Source organism: Notechis scutatus, chromosome 6 (genome assembly GCF_049901735.1).
Source record: "Notechis scutatus isolate UNSWTSFEM ecotype Mainland chromosome 6, rNotScu1.2, whole genome shotgun sequence".
Classification (NCBI taxonomy): domain Eukaryota; kingdom Metazoa; phylum Chordata; class Lepidosauria; order Squamata; family Elapidae; genus Notechis; species Notechis scutatus.
This window is the reverse complement of record NC_142014.1, coordinates 49,131,021-49,149,019: the sequence shown is the minus strand read 5'-3', so window position 1 is coordinate 49,149,019 and position 17,999 is coordinate 49,131,021. Positions and strand designations below refer to the sequence as shown.

Sequence of the window (17,999 nt, the reverse complement as noted above, 5' to 3'; positions counted from 1 at the left end):
TATTTTATCTTGTGTTGACAATGTTCTTATTCTTTTAAACAAAGAGTTCATTAATATTGGCCCATATAAATAAATATAAAACTACATGATATTCTGGCATATGTGTGAAAAGAGTATATGAAAGATAGCTATGAGAAATGAGACAAAGATTGTAAAGTCTAGAAATGAAAGTAAAGAAATAATTCAGTTCTAACCCTACTTGTAGGGCAAATTTCCATCTGCTATGAGAACATCATAAGGAACAGTTCAAAAATATTTAGGCTTCATTTATCTATCTGATTCTCACAGTTCAACAGGTTTTAGACTTGCCAAATATTTTTGTCTATGCTGGCATATTCCATCATGACCCCTTGAGCATTCAAATACAATTACTGGCAGAACTTTGAAAATTATTCCTGCCTATTTTTTCCTACTATTGTTAAACATTAATTGAAATTTCATGTGTTAAGGCAACTTCAGCTTACAGTGCTATCATTTCAGTCAGACATTTGGAAAACTTTTCCTACCTAGAAAACCCAAATATGGTGCTTTGTGACAAACAACTTCCCTTGAAATGTGCTGAAAGTATAGACTACAACTGATACAACCATGAATTCCGCATGTTACGTTGATTAGCAAAAAACAAAACAAAATAGAAGGGTGCAGATAATTGCAAATCATAGGAAATGTGTAGAAGAATTCCAGGATACATAAAATCCTAATTTTAAATTACAGTACCAGTATTAAGCAGTTTTATGCCCAGGTTTCATGTCAACATACTGATCCTTTTATCCTCCAGGAACATGCTTTCCTACTTTCTAAAAGCTTGCAGATTTCATCCATATGTCTTTCACAGACTTCTATGTTTTCGGCCAGTTTCTGGATTTTTGCCTTAAGTAGGATATGGCTCACTTTTGTCACCTCTTCTGTGTGCTCAGGCACCAGAAAGCCCCGAGGACCGCAGAACACCAGGAAGCAGGCAGAATTATAAAGAGCAATAGACACATTTTTTTCAGTCTGCAATAAGAAAGGGTCGGTGGGATTCCAACTGCGGTGCAGGAACTCCAAGCAATTCATTGTTTCCTTCATTTGATTGTGACAAGCCACTGCAATCTTTTTTACTCTTTTCACCTCCTTGGAGTTATAGAGCACTAAAGAAAGGTCTGAAGTCATGGAAACAGCCCCCCCTGCAGCCGCCACTCCTAAACCCACCCCAGAAGCCAAGAGGGAGGCTCCTAGAGTTGCAGGGCTCAAAGACAGCCCCACTATGGTCATAATTGCTCCTGCTGCACTTAAAGAATTTCCCGTTAGATGCGCAATGAGAGAACATCTGTTCAGCTTATTGAGTCTCTGTAATATCTTTTGGAGTTTCTTGATGTGGTTGCATAGCCGGCTTTGCTGGTCAAGCAGTGTGTTGTAGAAGCGACATGTAGGATCGAAACTGAAGGGGAAAATACCATACTCCATAATCTTCATGGAAGAGAAGGGAGAATAAAAGAAGGTCACTAAGAAAGACAATCTCATATTTTAACCAAGAGACATACAGATATATCTGGAATCCTAAACAAAGTTTGCCCTCCTCAGGAATTCTGAGAGTTCCCTTTGCTAATATATCTAGAGGGCAGCAATTTGGCAATTTGCTTTTAACCCATTCTATAAAACTATATCCCTTTCTTCTATTTTAATGTGAGATTTAAGCCCTTGCCCCTGATTGCTCCAAGACACTTTATTCTTTTTGGTATCACTCTCTAAAATAATTCCTAAAATCTTGACAAGCAAACATTTTCATGGACTCTTTTGTAGCATCCTTTGAGAGCTATGAAATGACTGCATTCCCTTGTAAATCACCAGAAAGAAGCATATAACCCTAAGTGAAAACAAACATGATCTATTTTAGACTTCAGCTTTCTCATGTACATACTGTATAACTTTTCCCCACTATTGAAATACTTCATCCATCTTACTTACTTTGATAATTCCTGTATAATTTGATAATTTGATAGCCCCAGTAACAATCTGTTATGCTATCTTTATTTACCTGACTTTTAGTCTCTACCACTCACCTTACATCTCAACGATAATGGATGATGAAGATTAACCATTTATGATAACTTTGATGTTGCCCTTGGACAATAGTGAAATAAAGGAGTGGGGAGTATATTTTAACACTGGCATAGCTAAGATTGACTGTCTCATTCCTAGGCTAGGAACTAAATGAAAGTGATGTTATGGGGATCCAGCACAAGTGCAAGGAAAGAAATGTGAATAGATAAGGGTCTTAATGTGATATTGAATTACATTCCAAAAATATAGAATTGATCATTTCATGAAAAGCTTTAGTTTTTTCAGCCTAGGGACACAGCAAAATGATAAATTTAGGTGATTGGAAAGAAGTCTACTCTCCTGATTTTAAGAAATGGATTCAGGGTACAAGTTTGATTTTGAAAAGTTTATGTTTAAAACTGAGAAGGTGGTATAGCATGTCTCCAGGTCAGTTAGATTTAATGATAAGCCTAAGGACTGAATTAATTTTTACCATAATCTGGTGTGTGTGTGTGTGTGTGTGTATTTTGTCACATTCACTGTATAATCACTATCTTTTTAAAACTAGGATTATAGTTTTCTATATTTCACCAGTAAAACATAACCATTTTTATATTAAAAATAAACTTCTTCCCCTTCCCTTCCAAGTCCAAGAGAGTAAACTGCAGCCCAAGACATCATTATATTGCAGAAGATTTGCTGGATACCTTTGAATGATAATTTAAAATAAAGTAGAATAATAATGAGAGCCAATTTATTAGTGGTTAAGGTACAAGGCTAAAACTGGGGAACTGTGGATTCTAGTCCTGTCTTGGGCATAAAGCTAGCAGGGTGATCTTGGGCCATTCACTTTTCTCAACACTGGGAAGAAAGAAAAAATCTGAGCAAATAAACTGCAAGGATTAGTTCAAGCAGTCACCGGGAGTCAACACTGAGCAGAAAGCACAAAAGAAGAATCGCTGACTTAAATTATGTGAAGTGGGTTAGTTAGCATTCTTTTTAGGTAAAGGAAATTATTTCATAGAAAAGCAAAGATAAAAGTATCTTCAATGAAATGTTCAAAAAGTTTTCAAAGATTGAACAAGTAATAATTCCACCTACCATTGTTTTCTCTCAGACTGGTATTCTCATGAATGATTCTCAAGCTGTTTTGGGACCAGCTTTATATATACTTTCCACAACCCCCCTTTGCTCCAGTGGGATTGCTTTGCATCAGACCAGAAATCTGTCATTTCCTGGCACCCCTACACACCATCCTTCCCCTGGAGATTTCAGAAGGATATGACACTGAACACTGGCTATAGAGACAAGTGCCGCTCCTATTAGATTCAGGAAACCATCTTTAAACTGTGTGTTCGCTTTTTCTAAAATACATCTACACACATTCACAAACATACACACTACTGTTCCTGACTCTAATCAAATGTGGTCATTTCCCAAGGGTAAGACTCTACCCTTCCTCTTCTTGAAATAACTGGTGACATCATTCTTTCATTTTATGGGACTCTGTGCCTTCCAGGCAGGTGACTGAGTTGGCAGAATCTTTTCAGAAAATACAGAATGATCTCATCCAATCTTCCAGATTAGTTGAATTCTGTTTCTTTTGTAAAGGAAAAATGTGCAATGGGAATACTACTTTTGATTTCCTGGGATACACCAGGTCCAGTTATCTAGCTTTCAAAAATGCATATAGGCACCTATTGTATCCACTCTTGAAAGTTTCAAAAAGCCTTAGACAACTTTCCTCATTAAAGGGGCAGACTTAGTGGTAATGAGATAAGATAATTCATTCACTTATCATTAACTATCCTGGAGACTGCTTGGACATGTCTGTAATTATATATTATATATGTCTGTAATTATACATTAAGAGCAATTGCGTTCTCTTCGCTGATGATGTAAAGCTGTTCAATACCACAGACAATACTGCTACCCTACAAAAAGATCTTGACTATGTATCAGAATGGTCAAACAAATGGCAACTTCAAATCTCAACAAATAAATGCTCTGTCTTACATATTGGCAAAAAAAATCAGAAAATAAAATACAAGCTGAATAGTCAAGATCTTGTTGATGACCCAAGCTCTGTAAAGGACCTTGGAATACTACACCTCTAATGATCTAAGTGCTAGAGCCCACTGCAACTACATAGCCAAAAGGCATTAAGAGTTGTTAACCTAATCCTACGTAGCTTTTTCTCTGGTAATATCACACTACTAACCAGAGCATACAAAACATTTGCTAGACCAATACTCGAATACAGTTCATCAGTCTGGAACCCACATTACGTATCTGATATTAGCACAATTGAGGAAGTCCAGAAATATTTCACAAGAAGAGTTCTCCACTCCTCTACTCGTTGTAGAATACCTTATGCCACCAGACTTGAAATTCTAGAACTAGAAAACCTTGAATTAGCCGCCTTTCGGTCTGACTTAAACATGGTATATAAAATCATACATTGCAATGTCCTACCTGTCAATGAATACTTCAGCTTCAACCATAACAACACAAGAGCACACAATAGATACAAACTCAAAGTTAACCGCACCAAACTTGATTGCAGGAAATACGACTTCAGCAATAGAGTGGTCAATGTCTGGAATACTCTACCCGACTCTGTAGTTTCTTCCCCAAACCCCAAAAACTTTAACCTTAGACTGTCTACTATTGACCTCACCCCTTTCCTAAGAGGTCTGTAGGGGCGTGCATAAGCGCACCAACGTGCCTACCGTCCCTGTCCTATTGTTTCTCTTATTCTTTTATTTTTCTTATATGTACCCATTTCATGTATTCACAACTATGTATACACTTATACTTATTATCTTGTAAACAATTGGCAAATCAAATAAATAAATAAATAAATAAATAAATAAATTTTCTTGGTGAAATTTTTCAGAAGTGATTTGCCATTGCCTCCTTCCTAGGGCTGAGAGAAAGTGGTCTAAAAAGACCACCCAGTTGGCTTTGTGCCCAAAATGAGATTAGAATTCATGGGATCCTGGTTTCTAACCTGAAGCCTTAAGCACTACACCAAACTAGCTCTAACTAAAACACAGAAAAGGAAACAGCAAGAATGAATGAACAACTTTTAGTGGAGGGAAGTAAGAAATAGATTTGCGTTGGGACCAGTGCTTGTTAATGCTTAGAATGGATCTTGGCTTAAGGAAAGGCAATGAGCTGTTTATGTTTGTGGATGATATCCAACTTTTCAGTGTTCTGAAAACCAAAATGATATAATGGTAATGTGGGAATGACCTTGGGAGACAGAAGGAAGAGCTGCAGATTGGACAATCATCATGTACAGATAGTCTTGCTTAGCAATTGTTTGAAGTTAGGATAGACACCTCCCCAAAAAAGTTTCTGATGGCCTATTCCCCCACCCCCTGACCCCCCCAACCATGGTCCTGTGACTGCATTTCAGACGCTCAGCAATTGGATCACATTTAGGGCCATTTGCAGCGTCCCACAGTCACAGGGCCAGTTTACCTCATTTCTGCTGAAAAGTTCTTTTTCCTTAAACTGCAACACTAGACATGTCTTTTTATATTTTAGTTGACCATATCAAATGAGAAAAAAAAAAGCTTTTTCAAACTTGTTATTCATAGGACAATTTTATTTATTACATTTTCATGGGTTAATTCAAGGAATTTAAACAGTTACAAAGAATAGTTACAAACTAAGAACAAAATGCTCACTAGTTATGTTTCAACATTTTAGATTTCATATCAATATTGCTATTCGCTTGCTGTCCAATACAGTAGGACAGTATTGATTAGCTCTTAGGCAATACCATCACATTACCTATAATTTTATATGACAATATGTTCCAATCAAAAATGTTTCCTCTGGGGAACTCATGGGCCTGGGAAACTTTCTGGATGTCATGTGATTTCAGTATATAATCCCACATGTATAGATCTGTTATTTCTCCCACAAAATATGGTTTTTGCTGATCAGACATATTTTGTGCACCTTGATCCCGTCCAAGCATTGCTGTGCCACCTGCTTGCAGAATGTGTCCCTTATTATGCACCTTTCTGATACTACTTTTTCCATTTATCCAAAAGGCTGTAAGGCCACATACTGACTCCCAGGTGACACAGATGTGGGTCCCCAAAGTGCTAAGATCAGGAAGGGCAAACCTCACACTCCTACCCCCCATGTGTAAACCAAAATAGCCCATTGCTTCACGCAAGATTCTCAATTCATCACTTTGAGAATGGTAGGAGAAGATAATTATTTTATGTTCATCCAAATACTCAACTGCAATCCTCATACAGAGTGTGAATTCCCTCAAATTCAGAGACTGCATTGGGGATATGATCACAAAACTGCCTTTTGCTTCATTGGGAAAACTCAGAACTCTGCCTTGTAGACCTAGAAGAGAGAACATCATCATGACCGTTCAAGAAGCACGCTAAATCAGTGTTTTTACTTATGAGTTATCATAGAGCTATAACATACATAAACAGTAATTAGCATTAGTTATGAAAACCATTACATATTATAGAAGTATGATTATCAACAATAGACTGATGATACCAGTCTATACTCTGAGGTAGACAGGAGATGCTGTCAATATCAAGACCCAATGTTTGTAGACTGTGAGGGTATGGATGGGATATAAAAAACTTTAATTCTACCAAATCAAGATAGAGCTACTATTCGTTCACTAAAGTTCTTCAATGACTAAAGTGTTCTTCTTCATGGAATGGTACTATCTTGAAGGAAGAAGGGTCTTCCTGGAGTAACAGCTATTGCTAGATGTGCAAGTGAAAATCATGGCCAAGGAGGTCTTGCCTAACTTCAGTTTGTATACAAATTGTAGCCATACCTGGAGTGACAGGATGTTGTGGCAGTGACTCACATCCTTATCATCTCTCATTTGGATTATTGCATGCAATACATGAGATTGCCTTTTAAACCTGCTTAGAAGCATGGTCTCAGTTGGTCCAGAATACATCAGCCAGTTGCTGAAGGACATTCACTAACATGACCACACTACATCTGTGCTCTACATTGGTTTCTGGTACCTCCAATGTAATGACAGTGCTGGGTTTTTTTTTAGCTTGAAAGACATATGTGATATCCTCTTCACCTTGAAAGACCAACTTTGATGTCCAAGTGCTTACAGGACCATCTTTTCTATCCAATTTTGGCCCACTTGAACATATTCAACTTGAACATCTCAGAACCACCTTGTTATTCCACACATTTTTTAAATGATAGAGGTTGGGAAGAATTCATAGAGGCACTTTCATTAGGAGTATGCTTACACTTTGGGGTAGCTTCCCCTCAGAAATTCAATCCCTGCTTACTCTGCAGGCTTTCTTTAAATTGATAAAAACAAAGTTACTTTGGAGGTAGTATAAGTAACAGTGGGGTATGATTTGATTGTATTTAGCCTTTTGCTACGGATGTTGTATTGCATTTTTGCTAAGAGTATTTTCTGATTCAGGTGAAATATAAATCAAAAAACAGCAGCAGCAGTAGTAGTAACATATTGCCACCTTTTTGATCTGACACTTGTTTTGCATCTTTCCAGCCAAGCAAATCAGGGATGTTCAGTTACTACCCTTACCCTATGACTGCTGTATTCACCCACATGCCCTAGTGACCTATCAGAGATCCTCTGATAGGCTAATTGTGAATACATCTGGGCAAAGGTAGGATGACTATGCACAAACCTGAGTCAGTGTCACTGTCTCGAACAGGACTCCTTCCTCCACCATGAACTGTAAGAAATGAAATGTCTGAATGTCTACTATTCACCATAAGATTTGACAGTATCACTACTCTGACCTATTGGAAATGAAAGAGGGTCTCTCTCCTTTTCTCTCTCTCTCTCCCTCCCTCCCTTAAATGCAGATTTAAAATAATAAATGTAGGCAATTTGTCTCCTAAAACTCCCCTATTCTGATCATATTGTGCTGGAAATTTTTATAGCGCAACTTCAGGATAACTAAGGGTTATACCTTCAGACCAGTAAACCCCCCCTGTTGCAATACAGCCCCTACTACCTGAATATTTATTAACTGTATAACTTTTACCTCCTTTTCCATGAAGTGAAAGTTGTTGTGAAACACTAGATTATCTTTCCATTTGTCTGATTATTTTGCTATTGTGATTACCCCATAAATACAAGAATGCACTTCCCTTATCTCAACAAAACAAGCAACCGTCAATACTGTCAGTTAAAGGTATATGCATCTTAGTCTATATTTTTCTTACATTAGATGTCTGATGTAAAAGCAAACATCCCCGTTGTGTTGAAATACAGTACAATACAGTAAACACAGAACATTATATAAGCCATACATCCTCTATTCATAACTGTATTCACACAGTTTCTACTTACCTATATGAAGCCATGGATGTGCAAGCACCTGCACTTCGCAGACTGTTAGGTATTCATATCTCCCAGGGATTGTGATGGTCACATATTGTCCTTCCATGCCTGCACAGTTAAATGACATTGTTTCCCCACGTCCCATGCTGTTGATTGTAGCACACCTGCCAAGGGGACAGATTGTTATTGAACTGCAGACTGGCACAGCATGAATCTGAGTCCCTGAGTTTTATGTGTGAGCCCTATCAACATTCATGCTAAGAGAAGCCATGATTTCCACAAGATTCTCAGAACAGATGGGGAACTATATCTGCCATAATTACACATCTGCTAGTAATCTCTGTTCTCTCAATAATGATCCTTGTAAAATTATACTGTGCAATTTCTTTTGCTTCTAGAGTAAGTAGAATAAACTATTATGATGGTACATATTGGCAATCTTGTCATTGACTTGTAAATTAGTTACGTTTTATTGCAGATGCACTAATTCACAAGTTGAAATTTTATTTATTTATTAAATGTATTGGCTATCCATCTTATCACAGGGTAAAGTGATAAGATACATTTAGATACATTGGTGCACTGACCAAACATTGATTAGAACCTATTTAATATGTAACTCAGCCTCAAAATATTTAACCTTTCCAAAAACAATTGCAGTTTATTAATGTCAAAATGCAACATCTAACCAAAGGGTTAGTGAGTTTAGGAAAAGCTTCAAGTTTTCCAGAAATAAAAACAACATGAAGTAAGAAAAAGGGCTTGGGTCCAAAAAAACAGTAAAAATTGAATCTCTTCAATTGCTATAGAATGCTAACTGGAAAAAAAGATAAAAATAATTAGTAATGAAATGCAATATTTTGAAAATGACCTAGCACAAACTATAGCTACAGATGTGGCTATAGATGTCTGGATGACTGCTAAATACCTGAAAAGTTCTATGTCTGGATTACACAGTGGTGTCAAGAGCAGGCAGTGGATGTAGCTGCATTTCAAGCATTGGAAGGGAAGTTTAATGGGGATTTCCAGGGAAGGTATGGCAAGCTGAAAATGGCCAGCTGTAGCAAAGACCAAGAAACTGGTTAATAAAATGGTTCCCTGGAACCTTCCCACATAAGCAGAGGATGGGAAATTGAGATAAGTGAGGATACCTGCTCCTCATAAGGAGATCAAAGGAGAGCTGTTTTCCACAGCTGCCATATGATGATGAGATTAACTATCTTGCTTGCAGCTGTTGTAAACACTTTTAAACACTTGAAAACACTTTTAAGTTCACAAACTTCACTTTCTAATCACTTTCAGAAATTGCTCATTAACTACTAAGCTATTAAAGCTCCATGTGTTGACAAATCTGAAAATGCTGGATGAGTATGCCTTCAATCCCAAATGAAAGAAAAATGTAATGTTAAGCTTAAGTATTTAAAGAATGTAAAATAAGCAGCAAAAGGCTAAGTAAGGTTTTGATTTTAGAAAGGGGCTAAGGGAGCAGATAAAATTGAAATATTGTAACTTTTATAATAAGATTTTTAATTAATTATAAAGAATAAACAGCTGCTCACTGGAAATATTCTTTTTATGCTTTTACAAGACAAAACAAGCAATTTCATGAATTCAAAAATTGGACACTAGATGGGGCTGAAGGTTAGAGGAACAATTTATAACCTGAAAAATGTTGAAAACATTCTAAGAATGAATATATTGAAGAAGATTTTTGAAGACTGGAATTAGAAATAGCCACAATCTCAACAATGTCTATAATGATGTCTGCTTCTATGGATAGACTATGTCCAAAAGATGTTATAATTGAAATGACAGATGTAGAACAAATTTTAGATGACAAAATATAGTATCAAAGGTGGACTTACAATTGACAGACCAAGAAAATTACTTAAAAGAAATATTTTGGGCGCTCAACAACTAGGACACATTTACGGCCATTTGCAGTGTCATGTGACTGCATGTATGACAGTTCAGCCAAAAACTGGCATTTACCAGTTTTCAGCAAAACCAGTACACTGATTCATTTAATGACTACCACAAAAAAGTTGTAAAATTGATTTACGATCATGTGGGTGACCCAGTTTAGAACTGTCGCGATTTATGACCATGATGGGTAGGCTCTATTACAGTTGTAAGTCAAGGACTCTGTTCAAAAGACCACAGAGAAAACCTGAAATTCAATGTTTTGCAACTATATTGTGCATATCATACTACAAGGTTGTACAGTGCTGTAACATTCATTTTTACCCAATATAGGAAGTGGATTAGAATTTGTTTCAAAGTCTCACAGAAACATGTTTACTTTGAAAGGGGCAGAATGTGGTCTCATGGGATACAATGTACAACCCTTCATCAGTCTAGCTAGCCACTCTATGCATCTTATGAAGTGAGCTGCAGATCACAAAAGTGTATGTCCTTTAAAAAAATCTGACTTTTTTGCCACCATAGACTAACATGTCTCTCCTCCTAAAATTGCAACTTATCCAGACTGTTGTAATGCCACACTCAGCAACACTCCAGTTCATAGAACAGGAAATCTAATTTTTTTCTAAATTATTGTGAGTTATAGGTCTTTAAAAAGCTTCCCTTGGGTTTATCCACACAAACGCTTGGATTTAAGATTAAGTAAGACCAGGGGTGGGCTTCAAAAATTTTAGCAACAGATTCTCTCCCGGTTGCTGGGTGGGCGTGGCCATGTTGGGGCAAGCCTCCGGGAGGACAAAAACGGCCTCCCCAGGCTCCAGAGTCCCTCTGGAAGCTAGAAATGGGCTCAGTTCCAGCCTGCCCAAACTTCCGGGAGGCCCATTTTTCGCCCTCCCCAAGCCTCTGTATGTGCCCTGCACTTACCTGCAGCCAAAACAGGCCGTGTTGGGACTCCTGGAAGGGGAGAGGAGGGGTGGGCGGGGCCAACCAGGAATAGGATTTGGAGGTTCTCCAAACTGCACAGAATCTTAGCTAGGGGCTCTTCTGAACCACTCCAAACCCCCAGCACCCCACCCCTGATGAGACATATTTCTCATTAACACACTTAAGAGGACAATATAGTATCATACCAGTACCTGGGATTCATTGTGCCTCCCTTCTGTGGCAAATCTCCGATCAGAATCTCAGCTCCTTTTATCCGTGACTCACAACAATCTCCTCTGTTTGTGATCACTACTGCAGATACCTGAAAGTCTGAAATCAAATCTACCATCCACCAGGGCTCAAAATCCTTCTTTGTCAGAGTACAGTCTCCATTGGTGTAGATATTTGCAAGGGATCCATCAATGGCCTTCCTTGACTCCCCCTTTTCTTCAAATGTACTCGACTGGGATGATAGTTTTCCCACTGCTACATTAGGATCTGGCATGGAAACGGAGACAGTGGTACATTAATTGAATGCAAAAGCAAACAAGAGGGCATCTAATCATATGAGACACACATTTGAGATATCAGAAAATAATCTCTTAGCATCATCTAAATGACTACAGTGTTTCCTTGAAAATAAGACAGCTTTGTAATGCAGATCTTGGCTTCAGATAGTTGGTTGTAGCTCAGCTTTTCTCTCTAATCCCTACTTTGTGTCTTGTAATCGAATATAAATCTTTACTTTCTTGGATGTTCCAGGATTAAGTTTGTAATCCAGTTCCACATTTTGCCATACCTCCTTGGATTTGGTGTCTTTGTTTAAAAAAAGAAAAGAAAACTGGACCCTAAAGAGGGGGGGAGGGCTGATTGCTAGTGAAGGGAGATTTTCTCTTGCACTCTATCCGGATTCTAGGTGATGGAGAAGACTTCCTCATTCAATAATGTTTTAGCAGCATAGCTCCAACCTTTTTTTTTACCTGGACAGCCTGGAACTCAGATAATAGAAATGTGAGAGTAGAAATCCCAGGAAGGACTGGCAAATTGTGTGGGTAAGGACACCTTCCTTCCGTCTCTATGGATTTTTCAGAGATGCCCTTCTGAAGAATTCTGACTGCTGTAGTCCCCAAACATCCAAAGGCTACTTAGCCCTCCAATCTGAAGCTATTCACCTTGAACTGCATGAAAATGTTCTTTGCTGAGCCTTACTAGTCATGGTTACTCAATCAATTTCTTCTAAAGCCATAATTGGTTGAATTCACACATTGCCATATAAGCTATCAATCATGATTTGCCATCAAATATAATAAATATAAATGTAATAATAAATATATATAATAAATATAATATATATATTTCCAAAATTAAGCGAAGGGCAACCTGTTGCCCATTCGGTTGTTTTTAAGTGTTTTTAAGTGTTGTTTTAAGTGTTGGATATGTTCACCGCCTTGAGTTATTTGTAAAAATAATAAAAGCAGGAAATAAACAGACCAATCAATTTTCCTTCATTTTTTTAGATTAACCAAAGTCAGACAGATGGTTTCTAATCAAGAATGGAGAGAGATTTATATTATATATCCATAATTTTGTCTACATTGCTGCAATAACAATATATAATACCTTAGACAAATAGGATAGGGAAGCATTTAACTATAAATAAATATATCATGCATTGCCAAGAGTTTACCTCCAACTGGGATTATTGAAGCTTCTACCATAGCCCCACTGCCTGCACCATCTGTAAAATAGAAAAAAGTTCTCTTACTAATCCGAAAAGCAGATGGCAGTTAGTAGAGAGAGAAACATAGCAAGAAAAGGTAGGCAGAAATCTTTTTTTTAAGCCTATAGCATAGCTGCAAAACCAGCAGAGCCAAATATGGCCAGCTACTACTCAAAAATATATACATTCAAATCCAGAACAGAGATATTTAACTGATTTCCAATATCTTAACTATGTGCCATATTAACCAATTAACAATACCTTGAGTATGTGCCACATGCAAAGTCCAATACCTTAACTATGTGCCACGTGAACCAATATATTTCTTTTTCCAGCCTCCTAGGCCTCTATATAAATTTTACCAGATTCAATCAATTTTAGTCCCAGTTACTGTGCCTCAGGTAGCACAGCCTTATATGTGACATTAAATCCAATAGGAGCCATATAAATTTTGCTGAATTTCATGTACCAAAATTAGAATTAAAACCTAAATCATCCAGCCAAGTAAGCAATTGGTACTCTGTTACTTACATTTATATGTAATAAGCCAATTGAGAGTTACAGTAACCAGGACTGCAACTTTGGGTGGCATATTTTCTTTTACCAGCTTTTTCAAATACTGTACAGACGTCTTTTGCAGTGTTCAGGAGATTTTCTCTTCTTTATCCATTAATTTCAGTGACAATCTTTTTTTCCTTAGGCGGTTCTCCAATCCTTGAAAGCCAAGACACCCACGCAGCACCTGCTCTCTGGGAAAATTCTAAGTGGTGAGAAAGATCTTGAATAGTGCATTTTATCCAGTAAGATAAAGATTTAATGGGTTCACAGTGTAACTGACTGAACAGGAATAGCCAGAACACAGTGACAACTGTCCGAATTCCAGAGAGAAAATATTAGTTAGTATTTAACATATATATATACATACATACATTCATACATACATACATACACATACATATATTTTCTTAAGTTTTCGCGGGTACTTACATGTATGGTATTCAGCTTTGTTCGGGTATTTTCCCACGTCATTGTAGTTGTGCTTTTAAAGTTGTAGCAACGTTTCGGCAGAATCTCATCTGCCATCATCAGGCTTCTGTATACAGACGTGGGAAAATACCCGAACAAAGCTGAATACCATGTGTGTGTGTGTGTGTGTGTGTGTGTGACCTGAAGAAATAAGAGCTCTGCTCTATATATACAGCAGAAACTTGGATAGTTTATCTTCTTCTATTTTTCTTAGCAATTCTCTTTTTTGATTGCCAGATCTCTTCTTCTAGGTTGTGCCTGCAAAGGTCATACAGCAAAGTTTCAGTACATGATGCCACAAGTTGTATTGTTTCCAGCTGGTTTATTCAGTGGTGGAATTCAATTTTTTTTACTACTGGTTCTGTAGGCGTGGCTTGGTGAGTGTGGCAGAGGAAGGATACTGTATAATCTCCAGTCAGAGGTGGTATTTGCTGGTTCTCCGAACTACTCAAAATTTCCGCTACCGGTTCTCCAGAACTGATCAGAAACTGTTGAATACCACCTCTGGGTTTATTGCAAAGACTGGCACTGAGAGGACTGAGAGCCAATACCAATTGCCCTCCGTGCCAGTAGTAGGTTTCAAATTTTTTTACTATCGATTCTGTGGGTGTGGCTTGGTGGGCGTGGTGTGGCAGGGGAAGGATACTGTAAAATCTCCATTCCCACCCCACTTCAGGGGAAGGTTACTGCAAAGTCCCATTCCCTCCCCACCCCACTAACCTGCTTTCCAGCTCCAGTTTCCTATGCAGGGCAACCAAAGAAGACCCAGGCGATCAGCTGGGATTCAGGAGGCAGAGAATAGATGGGGGTGGGGGCGGACAGAAGTGGTATTTGCCGGTTCTCCAAACTACTGAAAATTTCCGCTACCAGTCAGAACCCTTCTGCTCCATACCTAAGACAGGACTAGAACCTGGATTTCCCCTCTCCAAGCATTTTAACCATTATATCATATGGCTCTTGGCTAGTTTATTTCCTAAAAGAGCAGGATGGTTTGGGAAGGCAAGATCAGAAAGTACAGATTATAATTTTCCTTTTGAAACAGTGTTTATTCCAAGGAATCACAGAAGATTTATTTTACAGAAATCATTTAAAAGTTTCAGGAATTGAATAACACTGAGTAACTTAGTTTTATCATTGTTCCACTGAAACATTATAGGCCTTCTACTGTTGAGTTGAAAGGTGATTCATTCACCTTCTACTGTTGAGTTTGCAGAAAACTATAAACAGCATATTTCTTGTCCCCTACTATTGCTAAAGGACATGTTTAAGCTGATATAATTAGGTGCAGGTGGAGAAAAGCCCTAGAATTCAGGGTCTCCCAAAATAGAAACCAGATTACCTAACAGCAAACATAAATGAGCTTCTGTCGTGGCAGTTGTCTGCAGGTACCAGATATAGATGCTTGAAACTCAGCTAATTTTGGTAGTTGAATCTGCAGTCAGTTCTACAAGTACAGATAGCAAAGGATGAACATTTAGAACAGCAGTGGGCAATAAATTTCCTCAAGGGGATACTTGAGAAACTGGGACTGTTGTGGAGGGCCACTGCTGATGCCACACACCCCACCTCACCCTCTAATGCCCTACTCCCTGCCAATGCCTCATTCCCTCCCACCACCACAGACTGGACAGGGATAGCCAAAGAGCCAGATGTAGCCTGTGGGCTGTAAAATGCCCAGGTCTGATTTAAAATCTGGAAAGGTTTTTATACACCACACAAGAGACTGAAAGAACAAAGAGAAAATTAATGTGGTTTAACACTATGACTCTGCATTTTGAAAGAAATTGACATGAACCAGTATGGTTCATTAAGGATTAAGTGCTGGCCTAGAAACAAGGAGAATATGAATTAGGCATGAAAGTTATTTTGGTCAGTCAATTTATATCAGCTCAATCGAGGGTTCTTGTTGTGGGGAAAGTAGGAGGCAGGAATATTCAGCATATTAATGTTCTGAAACACTTATAAGTTTTTGCAGATTTCTTGTTCTTTTTCTAATTATATACCAATGGCTTAGATATTAATAGAAGGATAGTGAAAAGGAGGAGTATCAATATTTTTGAACCTTGGTGTTAGAGAAAAAGTCTGAGATTATTCTAGACAGCCAAATAATAAAACAATGGACCATAAAACAAATAAACTCATTCAAGGCACAAATGAGCAGGCTCAAATTATCCTATTTTCATAACTTGGACATACATACTATGTGATGATCTAGCTCTCTGGAGAAGGTCAAATGCTGAGAAAGGTGGGGGGGGGAAAAGAAGAGGATAACCAGCAGCAAGGTACATCGAGTCAGTTATAGTATTCATGAGTGCAACATTAGAAGATCTGAAGGACCAGGTTAGGAATGGATCATCATGGAGAAAATCTATGTGGTCACTAGGATTCAAGAATGACTTCATGGTATGTAATCATATAATTAGTGAATACATTCATGCTCTTAAAGATTACAAAAAGCTAATGCTGCAAAGCTGGAAGAATACCCCTTCTCCATGAATTATTCAGTTGTCTGAAGAATTTACCTTCTGTCTAAATTTGAATAAGTATTCCCGCCACCCCAGAAAAAAGTATCTTAGAGAACTCTTTGGAAATTTGGAATGGATATGTTTAATTTCCCTTTTTGATTTCTCAGCTCGTAAGTGTGAATAATTAAATACAACTGAATAAAGTAACAATATTAACATAATTTAATAATTATCTTGATCTTGAAGCCCAGATGCAGAACTCAACTGTTCCTTTTGTTCTAGGATCAAAGGATGCAGAACACATTCAAGTAATAAATTGGGTATTAACTGTCTAAGATGAATTAAGTTATATGAGCACTAAATATTAAGTCACAAAATACAGTACTTATTTTTTTAAGGATCATTAGAAGAGATTAATTGTTTGGACATAAACACTATTTTCATAGAATGTGGTAATTTCTAAGATCCTTCCATTTCTAAACTTGGATTACTCTATTAAGTAATGGTCTTACCTAAAAAATAAATACCTCAATAAATACCCTCTGGTACAATTTTTACACCTGTAAGGCTTTAATGTTGTGGGCAGCACTCTCCTGGTATAACTGAAGAGGAGAAGCCTCTCTGAAGCCGTTATACCAATTATAGCCTAAACTTCACAAAAGTGTTTGCAAAGTTATTTGGGAAAAGTTTGAGGCTGTTGGACCTGAATAAGTGGACAGGGTCCTTAGGAACCCATCCACATGGTCTTTGGATCCGTGCCCCTCCTGACCAGAGATTGTTGTGAGAATGGGTTTTGGTGGTAATCTTTTGACTGAAGGGATTTTTCCTTTACCTCTTAAAGAGGCCTTGGTTTACTTCCTTCTCAAGGTGCTTTTTTCCATGATCTGGATGACTTAGAATCTCCATAGACAAGAAAAAAAATCTCCATTCTCAAGAAGCCTAGACCGCACTATCCTAAGCAATTTTTATTTGGTATCTAATCTTCCTTTTGGATGGAAGGTGTAAAGAAGGTGAGTCCGGGTTATCTGAGAGATTACTTCTTCCCAATTATCAGTCTAACTAACCCATTAGATCCAACAGAGGGAGCATGCTGAATACACCATCTGCCAGGTATCTACAGTTGACAGGCCCTAGGAAGCAGCCCTGCCCTATGGAATATTCTCCCACAGACACTAGGTTAGCCCCATCCCTTTTAATGTTTACATTTCCTTAAGTCCCTCAAGTTTCTTTATGGCAGGGGTCTTCAAACTTGGCAGCTTAAGACTTGTGGACTTCATCTCTCAGAATTCCTCCTCCAGTCATGTTAGCTCAGGAATTCTGGGAGTTGAAGTCCACAAGTTGTAAGCTGTCAAGTTTGAAGAGCCTTGATTTATGGCAACAAGGAACTACCAAAAAGACTTGTTTAGATGGTTCCACAGTTAAGGTAGATGTACTAACTCAATCTCTGCTTGGAATTTGCATGTATTTTTATTTTAAATATCTTCATTTTAATGCTGACTTCTATTTTTAAATGGTTTATAATGTATTCTTTTTACTATTGTACACTATAAAATATAGTATATATATT

At 37.7% G+C, this 17,999-nt stretch overlaps 2 protein-coding genes across 4 annotated transcripts; both read right to left on the bottom strand.

Moving 5' to 3' along the window:
• Window positions 1–749: 749 nt before the first annotated feature.
• APOLD1 (apolipoprotein L domain containing 1) lies at window positions 750–3,361 on the bottom strand. Of its 2 annotated transcripts, XM_026694515.2 has the most exons (2): window positions 3,124–3,361; window positions 750–1,449 (listed from the first exon to the last, which is right to left on the bottom strand). In XM_026694515.2, exons 1-2 carry the CDS (start codon window positions 3,124–3,126, stop codon window positions 751–753), a joined length of 702 nt encoding a protein of 233 aa, XP_026550300.1. In that variant the 5' UTR covers window positions 3,127–3,361; the 3' UTR covers window position 750. The 2 variants fall into 2 exon arrangements, with proteins under 2 accessions (XP_026550300.1, XP_087824310.1); XM_087968184.1 differs by lacking the exon at window positions 3,124–3,361 and having other exon boundaries at window positions 750–1,455.
• Window positions 3,362–5,617: 2,256 nt separating this feature from the next.
• On the bottom strand, window positions 5,618–13,716 carry LOC113430782 (pentraxin fusion protein-like). Of its 2 annotated transcripts, XM_087968183.1 has the most exons (7): window positions 13,473–13,713; window positions 12,909–12,959; window positions 11,434–11,719; window positions 8,384–8,538; window positions 7,713–7,760; window positions 7,302–7,355; window positions 6,263–6,402 (listed from the first exon to the last, which is right to left on the bottom strand). In XM_087968183.1, exons 1-6 carry the CDS (start codon window positions 13,531–13,533, stop codon window positions 7,321–7,323), a joined length of 636 nt encoding a protein of 211 aa, XP_087824309.1. In that variant the 5' UTR covers window positions 13,534–13,713; the 3' UTR covers window positions 6,263–6,402; window positions 7,302–7,320. The 2 variants fall into 2 exon arrangements, with proteins under 2 accessions (XP_026548984.2, XP_087824309.1); XM_026693199.2 differs by lacking the exon at window positions 7,302–7,355 and having other exon boundaries at window positions 5,618–6,402; window positions 13,473–13,716.
• Window positions 13,717–17,999: the final 4,283 nt, after the last annotated feature.